This window comes from Aegilops tauschii, chromosome 6 (assembly GCF_002575655.3).
Source record: "Aegilops tauschii subsp. strangulata cultivar AL8/78 chromosome 6, Aet v6.0, whole genome shotgun sequence".
NCBI classification, from domain to species: domain Eukaryota; kingdom Viridiplantae; phylum Streptophyta; class Magnoliopsida; order Poales; family Poaceae; genus Aegilops; species Aegilops tauschii.
This window is the reverse complement of record NC_053040.3, coordinates 433,150,966-433,168,368: the sequence shown is the minus strand read 5'-3', so window position 1 is coordinate 433,168,368 and position 17,403 is coordinate 433,150,966. Positions and strand designations below refer to the sequence as shown.

General features: G+C 45.9%; 1 protein-coding gene and 2 non-coding genes across 3 annotated transcripts; all 3 read left to right on the top strand.

The window, feature by feature from the left end:
* Positions 1-7,283: 7,283 nt before the first annotated feature.
* On the top strand, positions 7,284-7,357 carry TRNAN-GUU (transfer RNA asparagine (anticodon GUU)). Its single transcript has one exon. It is a non-coding gene; the product is annotated as a tRNA-Asn (tRNA).
* Positions 7,358-10,887: 3,530 nt separating this feature from the next.
* On the top strand, positions 10,888-12,077 carry LOC109757424 (protein PHOSPHATE-INDUCED 1 homolog). Its single transcript, XM_020316250.4, has one exon. It carries the CDS (start codon positions 10,975-10,977, stop codon positions 11,908-11,910), a length of 936 nt encoding a protein of 311 aa, XP_020171839.1. The 5' UTR covers positions 10,888-10,974; the 3' UTR covers positions 11,911-12,077.
* Positions 12,078-12,782: 705 nt separating this feature from the next.
* On the top strand, positions 12,783-12,868 carry TRNAY-GUA (transfer RNA tyrosine (anticodon GUA)). Its single transcript is given in 2 exon segments — positions 12,783-12,819; positions 12,833-12,868. It is a non-coding gene; the product is annotated as a tRNA-Tyr (tRNA).
* The last annotated feature ends 4,535 nt before the right edge of the window (positions 12,869-17,403 follow it).

The following is a 17,403-nucleotide window of genomic DNA, read 5'->3' as shown; positions in this document are numbered from 1 at the left end:
GTGGCGCCGGAGTGCCATCGGGAGGGGAATCATTGCCGCGGTGATCGTCTTCATCAACATCACCATCATCATCACCATCCTCATCTCTTTTACACGGTCCACTCTCCCGCACCCCGCTGTAATCCCTACTTGAACATGGTGCTTTATGCCACATATTATGATCCAATGATGTGTTGCCATCCTATGATGTTTTGAGTAGATATCTTTTGTCTTTGGGTTGATTGATGATCTAGATTGGTATGAGTTGTATGTTTTACTTTGATGCTGTCCTTTGGTGCCCTCCGTGTCGCGCAAGCGTGAGGGGTTCCCGCTGTAGGGTGTTGCAATACGTTCATGATTCGCTTATAGTGGGTTGGTGAGTGACTGAAACACAAACCCGAGTAAGGGGGTTGTTGCGTTAGGGAATAAAGAGGACTTGATGCTTTAATGCTATGGTTGGGTTTTACCTTAATGATCTTTAGTAGTTGCGGATGCTTGCTAGAGTTCCAATCATAAGTGCATATGATCCAAGAAGAGAAAGTATGTTAGCTTATGCCTCTCCCTCATATGAAATTGCAATGACGACTATCGGTCTTGTTAACAATTGCCTAGGACAATTCCGCACACCGATCCATCATTATTCCACACTCGCTATTTATAATATTTAGTAGTATATTCTAAATTTATGATAACAACAACTACTTTTATATTTTAGTTCTCCGATATCATGCAAAGTTATCCTCTTCATACCCACAACATAGTTTTATTTCTTGTTTCTAGTTGGAAGCAAACGTTCGGTGTACGTAGAGTCGTATCAGTGGCAGATAGGGCTTGAGAGAATATTGATCTTACCTTTAGCTCCTTGTGGGTTCGACACTCCATACTTATCACTTCCACCTTTGGAAATTGCTACGATGATTCCCTACACTTGGGGATTATCAGTTATATTTTATAGAAATTATTGATCTCTCATGCTTCACTTATATCATTTTGAGAGTCCTTTAGAACAGCATGGTAATTTGCTTTGGTTATAAAATTAGTCCTAATATAATAGGCATTCAAGATAAAAACTTTAAAGTGCATTGAATACTAAGAGAAGTTTGATACTTGATAATTGTTTTGAGATATAAAGATGGTGATATTAGAGTCATGCTAGTTGAGTAGTTGTGAATTTGAGAAATACTTGTTCTAAAGTTTGCGATTCCTGTAGCATGCACGTATGGTGAACCGTTATGTGATGAAGTCGGAGCATGATTTATTTATTGATTGTCTTCCTTATGAGTGGCGGTCGGGGATGAGCGATGGTCTTTTCCTACCAATCTATCCCCCTAGGAGCATGCGCATAGTACTTCGTTTCGATAACTAATAGATTTTTGCAATAAGTATGTGAGTTCTTTATGACTAATGTTGAGTCCATGGATTATACGTACTCTCATCCTTCCACCATTACTAGCCTCTCTAATACCGTGCACCTTTCGCCGGTATCACATACCCACCATATGCCTTTCTCAAAACAGCCACCATACCTACCTATTATGGCATTTCCATAGCCATTCCGAGATATATTGCCATGCAACTTACCACTGTTCCATTTATTATGACATGCTTCATCATTGTCATATTGCTTTGCATGATCATGTAGTTGACATCATATTTGTGGCAAAGCCACCTTCATAATTCTTTCATACATGTCACTCTTGATTCATTGCATATCCCGGTACACCGCCGGAGGCATTCACATAGAGTCATATTTTGTTCTAAGTATCGAGTTGTAATTCTTGAGTTGTAAGTAAATAAAAGTGTGATGATCATTATTAGAGCATTGTCCCATGTGAGGAAAGTATGATGGAGACTATGATTCCCCCATAAGTCGGGATGAGACTCCGGACGAAAAAAAAGGAAAGAAAAAAGGCCAAAAAAAAGAAAGAAGGCCCAAAAAATGAGAGAAAAGGAGAGAAGGGACAATGTTACTATCCTTTATCCACACTTGTGCTTCAAAGTAGCACCATGATCTTCATAGAGAGTCTCCTATGTTGTCACTTTCATATACTAGTGGGAATTTTACATTATAGAACTTGGCTTGTATATTCCAATGATGGGCTTCCTCAAAATGCCCTAGGTCTTCGTGAGCAAGCGAGTTGGATGCACACCCACTTAGTTTCTTTTGTTGAGCTTTCATACACTTATAGCTCTAGTGCATCCGTTGCATGGCAATCCCTACTCACTCACATTGATATCTTATGATGGACATCTCCATAGCCCGTTGATACGCCTAGTCGATGTGAGACTATCTTCTCCTTTTTTGTCTTCTCCACAACCATGATTCTATTCCACCTATAGTGCTATGTCCATGGCTCACGCTCATATATTGCGTGAAGATTGAAAAAGTTTGAGAACATCAAAAGTATGAAACAATTGCTTGGCTTGTCATCGGGGTTGTGCATGATTTAAATACTTTGTGTGCTGAAGATAGAGCATAGCCAGACTATATGATTTTGTAGCGATAACTTTCTTCTGCCATGTTATTTTGAGAAGACATAATTGCTTTGTTAGTATGCTTGAAGTATTATTATTTTCATGTTAATATTAAACTTTTATCTTGAATCTTTCGGATCTGAACATTCATGCCACAATAAAGAGAAATACATTGAAGAATATGCTAAGTAGCATTCCACATCAAAAATTCTGTTTTTATCATTTACCTACTCCAGGACAAGCAGGAATTAAGCTTGGGGATGCTTGATACGTCTCCAACGTATCTATAATTTTTGATTGCTCCATGCTATTATATATTCTGTTTTGGACGTTTAATGGGCTTATTTATACACTTTTATATTATTTTTGGGACTAACCTATTAACCCAAGGCCCAGTGCAAATTGCTATTTTTTTTGCCTATTTCAGTGTTTCGCAGAAAAGGAATATCAAACGGAGTCCAAACGGAATGAAACCTTCGGGAGAGTTATTTTTGGAACAAACGTGATCCAGAGGACTTGGAGTGGACGTCAAGCAATCAACGAGGAGGCCACAAGGCAGGGGGCGCGCCCTCCACCCTCGTGGGCCCCTCGTGGCTCCACCGACCTACTTCTTCCTCCTATATATACCTACGTACCCCGAAACCATAGAGGAGCACCACGAAAACCTAATTCCACCGCCGCAACCTTCTGTACCCGTGAGATCCCATCTTGGGGCCTTTTCCGGCGCTCTGCCGGAGGGGGCATCGATCACGGAGGGCTTCTACATCAACACCATAGCCTCTCCGATGATGTGTGAGTAGTTTACCACAGACCTTCGGGTCCATAGTTATTAGCAAGGTGGCTTCTTCTCTCTCTTTGGATCTCAATACAAAGTTCTCCTCGATCTTCTTGGAGATCTATTTGATGTAACTCTTTTTGCGGTGTGTTTGTCGAGATCCAATGAATTGTGGGTTTGTGATCAAGATTATCTATGAACAATATTTGAATCTTCTCTGAATTCTTTTATGTATGATTGGTTATCTTTGCAAGTCTCTTCGAATTATCAGTTTGGTTTGGCCTAATCTTTCTTGCAATGGGAGAAGTGCTTAGCTTTGGGTTCAATCATGCGGTGCTCGATCCCAGTGACAGTAGGGGAAACGACACATATTGTATTGTTGCCATCGAGGATAAAAACATGGGGTTTATATCATATTGCATGAGTTTATCCCTCTACATCATGTCATCTTACCTAATGCGTTACTCTATTCTTATGGACTTAATACTCTAGATGCATGCTGGATAGCGGTCGATGTGTGGAGTAATAGTAGTAGATGCAGGCAGGAGTCGGTCTACTTGTCGCGGACGTGATGCCTATATACATGATCATGCCTAGATTTTCTCATAATTATGCACTTTTCTATCAATTGCTCGACAGTAATTTGTTCACCCACCGTAATACTTATGCTATCTTGAGAGAAGCCACTAGTGAAACCTATGGCCCTCGGGTCTATTTGTTCACCCACTAGTGAAATCATGAAGAAAGCAACAACAAACAAACTAAACGATCAAGTGCTAGGCTAACGGAATGGTTCAAGTCAATCACATCATTCTCTAATGATGTGATCCCGTTAATCAAATGACAACTCATGTTTATGGTTAGGAAACTTAACCATCTTTGATTCAACGAGCTAGTCAAGTAGAGGCATACTAGTGACACTATGTTTGTCTATGTATTCACACATGTACTAAGTTTTCGGTTAATACAATTCTAGCATGAATAATAAACATTTATCATGATATAAGGAAATATAAATAACAACTTTATTATTGCCTCTAGGGCATATTTCCTTCAATGCAACACCAAAAGTTACTGTGGGGGCAGAGAAAGGCCTTTCCCTTGGTGCTATGGGAGGCCTGGGTGTTGTAGAAGAGACAACAATGTTTTTATCGTGGTGTACGGTTAAAGCATGAGACATGGGTTTTGGAGAAGAGGCGGTTGCTTTTGATCTTGTTGTAGAGGACGAAGTAGGAGACCTTAGTGTTGCGTTTGAGGCAGCATGAACCCGTGTTCTGCACATGTAGTAGCTTTTGCCCTTTGTGGTGCATAGGAGGCATCTGGAGCACTTGGTGATGCACATGCATCATGTTTTTCCCTTGGAGGAAAAACTAGTTCCAGCTATTGGGAGAAATCTATCAGGACAGGTGCAAGTAGGATAACTACGTAGTTATAGATGAAAAAAATGTGAACATACTCATTTGTAAAGAACTAATCACAGATAACAATCACGGAGAGCAACAACTCAAACAAGACAAGTACCGAAAGGAATGCTAGCTAAGAAATAACCAATGTTGATCGATGGGGACAAGTAATTTTTCAGCCAGTTCACACATCTGCCAAAGTGTTACGCCTAGTTGGAGGGACATGTGATTGAAGACATGAGAAAATCTCTTTGTGTCATATTCTCTTCAACGTGCAGTTCCTCAAACTTTAGTTGATTTACTTTCGATAGAATACTCAAGGCAAACAAAGTCCTTGGGACACCACAATCACACTTGGTTGCTCAAATCGACACCTATCCATCTAATGAGTGTGCAGCTCACAAAGAGTAATAGGTCACCGTTTTGTATCAACTTAGTTCTATGTGATGCTCAATCACTTAACTAAACTACATGGTATCTCGCGCATTGCTGCAGGAATCGGTTGAAATACATTTCAATGGGATTTGTTTGTGTATAATATAAATATTTATACTAATAACACGTGAAGCTAAATTAAAAATACATACGACTTATTTTTTATTATGTATAATTGTAAAATATTAATTGAATGGATGGTTGCATGTGGTGGTGGGTCTATTCCCATTCATGGTTGCATGTTCAGGTGGGCCTTATCCCATCCATAATTGTATGATGATGTGGCATGCTTGCATGTTGAGATAAATAAGTTACTTCTGATCACTCTCTTAGGTATATATCTGATCAAAGCTATGGGTCTCATTAAAATCTCCTAAAAAAGGGACTGCTCTCACAAACTCTTGTCAATTCAACGAGCAGCCAACAAGTGAAGATTGGGGGTTGGGTGTTTATTTATAGCCGAAGCAATCCCGAGGTGTGAGATGACCAATCAAGGCATGTGCCTCGCAACGGTCAACCAACAGGTGTCCAACAGTATGATTTCAAACTCACGTGGCAACTTTACTTGAAGAACAAGTAAAGCAGACTCAACTGCCCCTGATTTCAACTCGCGGTCCAGAAGAACCTCATCTGTGACTTTGAAGAAAAACGCGACACACAGATATTTCTGTCGACGTTACTCGGAGATAGGTTTATGATTGCGTATTCAATAAAGACCTAAACATGGACTAATTTGGACCCCCCCCCCTTAATACTATGATTTTCCCTATGACTCAAATGAAATAACTGAAAAAAAGAGAAAGAACTACGCCTTCTCGTTGTCTTTGTTCTTCTTCCACAGTCAATTGTTCCCCGGACAACATACCGAACCAATAGCTCTCAACAACATTTTTAGGGGCCATCTTCGATACTCAATCTTCTCAATAGCATACTTCTCAATAGCTCGACAATCTTCTACGAAGATGTAGCAATCTTCTCTACAACGCCCGCAATCTTCTCAGAAGTTTTAGCAAACTTATCAATAATTCGAAGTACTATTTTTACTCTTTGCACACTAGCATACACATTAGTCTCTCAACTATTTTGTTCAACAATCTCCAAGACACTCAGTGAATGGTAGATGCACCTATACTTATCTCCCACCTAGCCTCCTTTGTTATGCTCCTTGTCCCTTAGTATTTGGCCATCAACTTGGATCTTACTCACTCTCTCGTGGTTTGAATTGTCATGGACCTAAGATCTAATGTGTATCTGTTGAAGATTTTACTAACGTTTTAACAACTAGATCAGTCTTGCAGTTAAAGTACATTCCATGCCTAACCCAAGGCTTTCGTGCCGATCCCCCACCCCCACGTAGATGGCACGAGCTTTGACATGCACCGTAAGAAGGAAGCTTCCAATATATAAAGGAACGAGAGCCAAAAGTTGGTTGAAAGCCTGAAACACATGGCTTCCATATAAACTCTGGCAATCCAGTGGATGGAAAACAACCCTAGGCTTGACCAGTCCAACGTGGTCTCCTCTATCGGCTCCACCTCCATTGACATCACATGCTTTTGACCCGTCCCCACATTTTGTTGAACGTTGTCCATGGCTCAGTCTAGATGTTTGTGCCTCTAAGGCCACTATGGATTATGCCTAAGAAAACACATAACTACATCTTTTGTTCCAAATTATTTGATGTTTTAATTTTGTCTAGGTCAAACCGGATATATAAGAGCATCTACAACCACGTACCTCTAATTCGACCCCTCAAACATCCGTGGACGCTCCCGATCAGTGACTAGGCGTATCCGATTTGAGCCCCCATTTGTCCGCCCGTGCAGGCACAATCCTTATTTTCTTCCTCATATGTCCGGTTACTTGCACATGATTGGTGGAGATAAAGAGAGAGAAAGAAAAGAATGAATAAAGAAAGAAAAAAGATGGTCCAGGGTGGGGCCGCGTCCTACGTGGCGGACTGACCGGGCGCGCCGGGCGTGTTCGCCCTCATATCCTCCCTACATTTGAGATGGTTATGAGGGTTCGCGGACAACCCGGACATATAGGGATGATATGAGGGGTCTGATTGGATCATTTTTTTTCCTTCCCTCTCCTGTCCGGTCACTGACCGGGCACGTCCGCGGACGTATGGAAGATGGTTTGAGGGATTCAGCTGTAGTTGCTCTAAGAAATATGCTGATATCTATAACATCAAATGCAAATAATATCACAAAGCTGGAATAGCTCAGTTGGCTAGAGCGTGTGGCTGTTAACCACAAGGTCGGAGGTTCAAGCCCTCCTTCTAGCGGAATTATTTTTTGGGAACAAAATCGGTTGTCCTTCTCTATATTTTTCCGTTATTTTTTATATAACATGCAAATATATTATACCGTCAATCTAATCAAACTAGTTGATGACAACATGTTTTTCCTGTAAACTTATGCAACCTTAAAAGCTTTACAACTGAAGTAAATTGTAACGGGGAGAGCATTATTTTAGCCAATGTGTTCGATGGTCGACTCACCCATGGCATGGGCACAATAAGGTGCGCAAAACAATTGTTACCGGCCAAGGTTGCCGATGACACACACAATTGCGGAACAAGACGTTCTTGCTAGGACGAAATGCTCTGTCCAAGTGTCTAACCAAACACCCATCAGAGCTTCTTAAGGTCTAAGGATTGGCGTTGACAATCGAGTAGCCGTTTGTAAACCAAGTTAACCAGGATTGATTATCTTATACTACTAGCATATGCATTGCTAGTGCTACAAAACTAATCTAAAACACTAGCAAAAATCCGTGGAATGCGGCGTCTCCATGCCTATCCGGTCCCTAGCGAGTAAACAACCTGCAAAACCACTCCAGCGTTTGTAGGACTAGCAGCAAAGCTAGCGGCACTCGTATTCAGCGGCAGACAAATTCACAAAATCAACATGCTTTGTACTACTCCTCCAGTCGTTATTTTACTCGCTACGAGCATCCGATGCAGTCGTGCGCGACGCAGGTCCAAGTGCATCCCACGCAGATAAAGATCACGCGTGCGGGAGCTACAGGACAGGGGAGACACGCGAGAGACACGGCGCAGCGCGGGCAGCCGGTTTAATGTGGCCACAGAGACGTCCTACGGGGTGACAGCCTGGGCGCCCAATCCCAATCCCTGTCCTTGCATTAAGGATGGACGGACGTATTGTGTCGTATGCGCGGCAGGAGTGGTAGGAGTACGTACGCGTACATTACTACGAGCATCATCATATCATACGCGTCATTACTTCGTATTCACTGGCCTGTTTCCGACCGGCTGGTATAATTTCATACCAACCACCGGTAATGATCAAGTAAGTACTCGTCAGGTACGATCAGCCACGGGCCACATCACCCCGTGTTTTTACTGGTGTAAATAAGTACTTTGCACAGTAAAACAGTGCCGTTTCCAGGGTGAGCTATGGATGTTCAGTAGTACTACCCCCGGGAGTAGTGATCTGTACTGGGCGCGAGCTTAACGCGCTGCTAGACTGTTCCTGATGTAAAACGGCAGCACGCCATCATTGTGCACGGTTAGGTGCTCCTAACACTAACGGAGCTGTAGGAGATTATATACCGAGATCATTGCCACTTGAATGCCGGAGAAAGTTGGGATACTAGATTGTACTACGAGTGTAACCGTTACGGGTGCCCACGCGATCTTTTTCTCCTCTTTTGGAACAGCGCGGCGCCGACTGAGATCGCGCCGAAGCGGGCGAAAACAAGGGAAACGCCATGAGCGGCGATACGACGGTACGGTGGCGTTATCAGCAGCCTGCCAAACTGCCGAATGGCATTGAGCTGGCTAGTGGCTGGCCGGTGGCCGCCGTGCGAGGAAACGGGAAGACGCCGCATGCGCTGCCGGTGGCCGGTGAGGCAACGAGGCCATGCCGAGCTACAATCGCCGAACTGTCCACAAGGTCGACGATCATGATGATGGCTGGCGGAACGTTTCCTGGAGCAGAAGATGCCAAGGCGTCTCGCGCTCCGTCGTCGGCGTCGCCCAGCTAGCCTGAATCATTCGCTCGAAAGGAACCCGAGAGCTGATGCCGCTCCTGCTGTGTTCGGCAGACACGTACGCCAAAATGTGAGTGAAAACAGGATGTTCGTCATCATTGTTGATGACTGGACACACGATATTTGTCTTCCTTTTACGGGAACACACGATATTTGTCTTTTTTTTAGGGGAACACACGATATTTGTCGATCGAGAGGGCACGATCTGTCGACTTGCACGCACGCACGTACGTTAAAAGTGGTGCGATCGGGCTCACCGGCCACTTGTTCCTCCAACTCACTCGTCCGGATCGATCCAACGGCCCACGGGAGCCCACGAGGCCCTTCTGACAGGGAGGCTCGCACGTCCACGTACGTGCGCACGCGTGTCGTGTCCCTCCGGCTGCACGGCTGGCGCCTGGCGGGCGGCCGTCTGTCCGGCAGCGGCTGCTGGTGCTCGACGAGCAAGGAGCGGGCGGATTCACTCACGAGCGCGTCGTGAGGCGTAGTACGTGGGGCCAGTCCGGCCGGCGACGCGCCTAGCCGCTTCACCACCAGCTGGCGGCTAGCCGTACGCTACGCTACGCAGATCTCTAGGCGACGCCGGAACACGTCGGATCGGATGAGGATGGGATGGGATGGCGCCCTATCGCGCGCATTAAAACGTGCGGATCGCGCCCTACGGTGATGGGCCGGCCTGTGGGTCCTGCACTTTCGCTCGCTTCGGCTGTGCCCTACCAAGATGGGCCTGCAGGCTAGGCACCAGTAGGCTAATGATGATAATACGCGCAGCGGGGCGATCACTGGGGCGGCCTTAACTCGGCCATCAGCTTTACTGGATCATCTCCTCTAAACCCACCCCTCAAAAAAAAAAATCTCCTCTACACCCACTATTTGCTGTCATCTAGTAGGGCCTGAAAACTGAAAAGTCCAATTACGTACGGTAGAAGATGACACGATAGATGCTTTTTCTTAAGTGCTGTGAGCCCTGCGAGATCGCATCGCTGATTGATAGATCGACGGCGAGCTGCTCCGGCCTACCCATTTTCGCGTAGATGATCATGGCTTAACATAACGTGCACTGTTCCACGGTCCCGTCTTCCTTCTTTTGCCAACCACGTTCCACCAAGCGCCAGCCCAACGCCAGTGGCGAGGGCCGCGCGGCGCGACGGACAAACCTGCTACACTGTGCCCCGACAGTACCGAAGTACTCCCCGTGTACTGTGCCATACAACTGTTCGCCATACTCACCGGATCATGAAGCAGCCCGCCAGTGAGACCCCGCAACGTACTCCAAAAAAGCTCGAGCGGCCCGGCCCGGCCCTACCCCAACGTTCGTATTCCTTCCCGATTCCCGTTCCCGTGCTGGCCAGCCGAGCTGCGAGCAGCGAGCGAAGCAGCTTTCAAACGCCTCGAGAAGCCAACCCTGCTTTTACCCACTCCCGCAGCCCCCACTTTACCCCATCCGGCCGCGATCACCAAACTGCCCCCGCGGCGTAGCGCGCGGGCACGCTCACGCAACGGTCCCCGAGGGACAAAGCGACGGGGCAAAAGGGTAATTTACCCTCCCGACTACAGCTGTGGGCGAGCAGGAGCACGCAAAAAGCCAGCTGTCAGTGACCGTTCGGGGAGGCAGCGGCGCGCGGCCAAGGACGCCCCGTCTTTACTTTGGCCGCAGAAAGAAAGAAAGAAAAAAAGCAGCGGCAGCACCCCTCATTCATACGTCACGCGGTGGATGTCCCGTCCCTCGGTACCATGCCTACCACCTTTGCGGTGCTCCACTGTCTCTCCCTTCCCTCCCTCTATAAAACCCCGGCTCGATCCCCTCCAGTCCATCACCGGTTCACGAGCTGATACAGAGCATCCTAGGCAAGAAGAGGAGAGACTCACCACCCGAGAGCAGCGGCAATGGCGTCCTTCGGTTCTATCGCGGTGGCGCTCGTGGTGTGCGCAATGCTGCTGCAGACCTGCGTGGCCACGAGGAGGCTCCAGGCGCTGGTGCAGGAGCAGCCCATCACCATGAAGTACCACAAGGGAGCGCTCCTCTCCGGCCGCATCGCCATCAACCTCGTCTGGTACGGCAACTTCTCCGCGCCGCAGCGCGCCATCGTCACCGACTTCGTCTCCTCGCTCGCCTCCGCGTCCGCGTCCCCGGCGCCGCAGCCGGAGCCGTCGGTGGCCACCTGGTTCAAGACGGCGCAGAAGTACTACGCCAGCTCCAAGGCCCGCTTCCCGGCGCTGGCCCTCGGCTCCCACGTCTTCGACCGGTCCTACTCCCTCGGCCGGCGGCTCCGGGAGCGTGACCTCGTCAGGCTGGCCGCGCGCGGCGGGCCCAGCCGCGCCATCAACGTGGTGCTCACGGCCGACGACGTGGCCGTCGACGGCTTCTGCATGAGCCGCTGCGGCTCCCACGGCGCCTCCCCGCGGTCCCGCGCCGGGCGGTTCGCGTACGTGTGGGTGGGCAACCCGGCGACGCAGTGCGCCGGGCAGTGTGCGTGGCCGTTCCACCAGCCGCAGTACGGCCCGCAGATGGCACCCCTCGCGCCGCCCAACGGCGACGTCGGCGTCGACGGCATGGTGGTGTCCCTCGCGTCCATGGTCGTCGGCACCGTCACCAACCCCTTCGGCAACGGCTTCTTCCAGGGCCCCGCCGAGGCGCCGCTGGAGGCCGCCACGGCGTGCGCCGGTGTGTACGGCAAGGGGGCGTACCCCGGCTACGCCGGCTCACTGCTCGTCGACCCGGCCACCGGCGCCAGCTTCAACGCGAACGGAGCCCACGGCCGGAAGTACCTGGTCCCGGCGCTCGTCGACCCCGACACGTCCGCCTGCTCCACCTTGGGGTAGGCTCGCTCGTAGGCGACATGATGGTGTGTAGTTATAGTTGCGGTGGCGTTGTTGCTGTGTGGAGAGTGTTCCACCTTCCACGCGCGTGCTAATATTAATCTGTGTGCCTGTAGAGGCGTTGAGATGAAATTCTTTCATTTGTTGAATGAAAAAAAGTTTACTATTAATGTAAGAGAGCATTGTTCGGAAACTAACATTTCGGTGCTCGTTGAGAGATTTACAGCAGAAACTCGAGCATCCATCAAAATGACATGCATAGAGTACTGCTTCATTAAAATACCGAGGGAAGGGATATACGTATGTCTTGTTCACTCACAGGTCACGTGTGCATACAGATGACCTCCAGCTAACATAAAATAACTATGTACTAGTTGTTGTCAGCTTAATAAAGTAAAAGAGATGGCTCCGGGGACTGTGAAATGCGCGAGTATGTCCCCTGTGTCATGTGCGAGCAGAAACCCTTTTGCTTTACTACTCTGGAAAAGATAGGGCTGGCAAGGTCAAAAAGATGACACGAAGATGTAGAGATTCAGAACTAATGAAACTGCAGTCGCCTGCACGAAACCGGGGAGACGCCTGCTGCGCCTGGACGGACTGCATCGTCTTCATGGTACTTGGTGGTGCATGGTTAGCGTTGAAATAAACTAGTCTCGCGTCCCGGCGATGAGAAACGAAACTGCTCTGTGGGCGAGTTGATCCACGCTGTCGTGCACAAATCGTCCACACAACATCGTGCGCATAGCAGTGCTCGATGAGAAAAGTCTGCGGGGTCACAATGAAATGCAGAAATAAGGGAAATGCATAGGATGCTGATTGGAAATTGAGGCGATTCCAAAGTTAAGTAAGTTTTTTACAGATATTTTGCACACAAACCGACCTTAGCTCAGTTGGTAGAGCGGAGGACTGTAGTCATTGCAGATAAATCCTTAGGTCGCTGGTTCGAATCCGGCAGGTCGGACTTTTTTGTTCATTATAGAATGCGTCTTGTTTATCTCGAAGAACTGGGGGAATATCTATCCCAATGCCTAATTTTTTTACATGTTTAGTAGCTTTTCAATGGCTTCTCTTGCCTTACCAGGAATGAGTGGTTTTGTCGTAGAATTAGTAGTATTTTTTGACTAATTACTAGTTCAAAATTTCTGTTAATGCCAAAAACACTAATTACTTTTGTAATGGCAATTGGAATGATATTAACTCCTATTTATTTATTATCTATGTTATGCCAGATGTTCTATGGATACAAGCTATTTAATGTTTCAAACGCAAATTTTGTGGATTCTGGACCACGAGAACTTTATTTTAATCTGTATCTTTTTACCAGTAATAGGAATTGGTATTTATCCAGATTTTGTTCTCTCCCTATCCGTTGTCAGGGTAGAGGTTCTCTTATCCAATTATTATCCTAAATAGGTTTGCTTTTTTTTACTCGTCTGCTCTATAGTACTATAGTTTTTTCCTAAAATCTAAAAAGTGCATACGCACTATTTGGTTGAATGGAGCGGCCGCGTAAATAGCATAAAGCTACTACTTTACAGGTTAGGGTTCCAAAAAACTACCGGTTTTTAATTTTTCTCAGATAACTACCAATTTTTAATTTTTCTCAAATAACTACCAGATGGGTGGTCGGCTATTTCAAAAAACCCAAATCCCTGAGTCTTTATCAGTTGATCGCGATTATGACAATTGAGGCCCACATGTAAGATAACCGTTTGTTTGACCGTTTACTTGGACTGTTAACTTACATGTGGGTCCTACACATAAGTTTTGTAAAAAAGCAATCGGGTCCCTACAAGTTTTCTAAAAAAGCAATCAGGTCCCTGTGAGTTTTCTGAAAAAGCAATCGGGTCCCCGAGGCAAGGCAACGCCGTCTCCTCTGGCCGGCAAACCGCGCCCGCAGCGGTGGAATCCACGACGTGCACCACCTGAGGCCGGCGAGCCGCATCCCGCAGCGGTCGGGTCCCGTTGCCCCGCCGTGCCTTGCCTGCGGCCGCCGCCCCGACGTGCCTCGCCCGTGGCCGCCGCCTCGCCATGCCTCTCCGGCGCCACCTCCACGCCGTGCCTCGGCGGCCTCAAGGCGACGAGATCCGGCAAGCCTCGTCGACCTCGTAATTCCACGCGCGGTCGCCGACGAGCTTCTCCCCGCGCGGCCCTTCACAACGGCGGCCTCCTTGGGACGACCCTTCCCGTGCGTCGCGCGCTGCAGAGCCGTTGTGGCCGTGTCAGTCGTCGCCAGGCCGCAGCACCCGTCACCGGCAGCCCCTGCCTTCATGCCCTCTGCGTCGGGTTACTCGGCCATCCTGACAAGGTCGATGTCGAGCGCGAGTATGGCTCCGGGCAGCATCTATCGGGTGAGAAGGGGAGTAGAGGGAGAGAAAGAAAGAGAAAAGGAAGAAGAGTCAGCTTACATGTGGGCCAAACGTGTAAGTTGACGGTCAACAAACGGTCAAACCAGCTGTTTGTTTAGGAGCGGGTCCCACCTATCATAAACCTGATTATATGTCAACCACCCGGCAATTTGAGTTTTTTGAAACAGCCGACCACCGAGTTGGTAGTTATCTGAGAAAAATTAAAAACCGGTAGTTTTTTGGAACCCTAACCTGTAAAGTAGTAGTTTTATGCTATTTACTCCCGCGTCTCGCATGCATGTGGCTATTAATTTTTTTGTCTTCTAATACATGTGACTGTTAGCATTAAATGCGTTCACACTGATTACTCCATTCCGAACAGAACAGATCCACGCATATTTATTTCGGAGTTTTAAATTTTAAAAAGTCATATCTTTCAAGCCGCGCGTCGGAATTCAAATCCGTTTTCACTGCAGGAACTCTTGCGACGAGATCTTTGAAACTAAATCCCGCATTAGTATGTTTCGACGAAATTTTTTTGATGCCAACTTTGATGCTATATGGTGCAACTTTAGTACTGTATTGTGCAACTTTAGTACTACATCGTGCAACTTTTTGCAAAACCAATTTTTGGATCTGCATGATTCAACTTCCTATGAGATTGCAGTCTAGCAATCATGACAACTTTGATGTTTAGTTGGCAGGACTATTGGCACACACATATACTCAGTTGGCGCGATAATACAGTCTAGTTGCACACACATTGATATTTTGTTGGCAGGACTAGTTACACACACATATGCTCAGTTGGCGCGGCAATGTAGCCTAGTTGCACACATATTGATGTTTAGTTGGCAGGACTATTGACACACACATATGCTCAGTTGGCGCGGCAATGTACTCTAGTTGCACACACCTTAATGTTTAGTTGGCAGAACTATCTGGCACACACATATGCTCAGTTGGCGCGGCAATGTAGTCTAGTTGCACACACATTGATGTTTAGTTGGCAGGACTATTTGGCAACACACATATGCTCAGTTGGCGCGACAATGTAGTCTAGTTGCACATACATTGATGTTTAGTTGGCAAGAAGACTAGTTCTCGAAACATTCCCATGCGGGATCTACTTTTGAAGAGCACGTCGCGAGGGTTTCAATAGTGAAAACGGAGACGCGCGGTTTAAAAGATATGTCTTTTATAATTTTGAAAACCAAAAATTGATGCACAAGGGATGACCATGAGGAAAATTAATGCAGTGGCATGCAGGCATCCATCACGTGAGAAGAGACCACACAAGATAATTAATTAATAATGTTTTTTTAACAATTTTGGATTACAGTAATTTTGCCTTTTTAGTATGCGGTTGTCTAGTCCTTGGAACCAAGGGACAGGCACTTGCTTTATTTAGCCGGCCGCTAGCGAACGCTAGCTCGCGTCCGGCCGCCAGTTAGACCCATCCTAGTTTTTTTTGAACATTATTTCTATACAAGGCAGCGGCCCAGGTGGACGGAGGCCCGTTCGATGAAATGTATGTCGCCTTTTTCTTGTGTCTTTTCTAATTTGTGAACGATATTTGAAAAAGAAAACACTTTTTCTGAAGTCTTGACCAAATTTATAAACAGGATCTTTTTCGAAGTTTTGAATATTTTATGAAAATGGAAGCATTAAAAAAATGCAAAGTTTTGTGAAATTTATGTAAATGTTCCTTTTTAAATTTTTGGTAAATGTTCATTTTTTTAGTTTTTTTGCAAGAGTTTGTAATTGTTCATTTGACTGGAAAAAGTTTAAAATAGTTCTTTTTTTCCAAAATTGAAAAAAAGTTGTGACTTCAAATACACTTAACGAATACAATAACAAATCCTTATTTTAAAAAAGGTTCATGGATACAAAAAAGTTCATGAATTAAAAATAATCATGAATTTAAAAACATTCATGAAGTTGAAAATTGTTCATGATTTTTAGAAACTTTATGACATTTGGGAAAAATAGTAAATATTGATGGAAAACTATAATAAATATAAATAACAAATATGTAAATGGAGAAGGTAAATAAAAAGAAAGCGGAAAAAAGCGGGCCAGAAGCTCGAATAATCGCGAGTGGACATGCGGCCACGCGCGGCTGGAATCCACACCGCATGTCCTCGCGCGATTCGTGCAACTTGAATACGCGTGAGCCGTATAATGATTTCAAGCCCATGTAGATCATTCAGTATAGCCGCGCATTTTTTTCACCTGACATGCGCAGCAGATGACCTGACATGCACCATAACTCGCTCTAATTAGCTCAGGAGCATTTAAAAGTTAGCTGGACTTTTATGAGAGCAAGACCCATTGAATGAACAAACTCTTGCATGCAAACACACCAACATGGGTGGAGCACCAGCGTCTATACCCATCCAACCTTATACCGTCCCTAATTCAAAATTCCATACACTGTTTTCATGAAGCGGCAATATCACAGTGGGGCACTGGGGCGTGATCGGACCATGACCAAGGTTCTCTGACCATATTAAAACATTAATTACTGGAGAATGGCAAACAAATTGCCTTGTTTCAAAGAAAAAACATTATTATTTTTACTTCCGGCAAAAGAGTGCAATGGCTTAGTTTATGTTCCCTCCTATATAACATTAGTTCCGCCGGATAGAGCAATGAAAGGAATTTAACCGATGCATCGATAGTTCCGGTCCGACTATTTTTTTTTAATTTGCTAGTGTTGCAATCCAACTAAAACCATGACATATATGGGTAGCCGATGAAACCGTGCCGCCCCCTATAGTATCAAATTGACATATAATCTTTTGAGCATTTCCTGTGTTGGCATTTCCACACGTTGGGGTAAAAAAATTATCAACTAAAATGAATGATCATTGCATGAAAAGATATTCAACATTTTGTATACCATTTTGAGATATGTTTTTTTGGCACAACACATGGAGGCCAATTCCGAATACCCAGTGGAGTTATTCTCCCTTGATTACTGCAAAATAGTAAAAAAAAATGCCTTGTTTATAAAAAATAATATTGATTTTACATATGGTAAAAAGTACAATGGCTTAGTTTATGCCCCACCTCATATAATATTACTTCCGCCTGATAGAGTAATGAAACAAGTTTGGGTCTGACTGTTTTTTTTTCATTTTGC

Bases quoted from the DNA above. Each gene is read 5' to 3' on its own strand.
- LOC109757424 (XM_020316250.4), top strand. From the start codon at position 10,975: ATGGCGTCCTTCGGTTCTATCGCGGTGGCGCTCGTGGTGTGCGCAATG.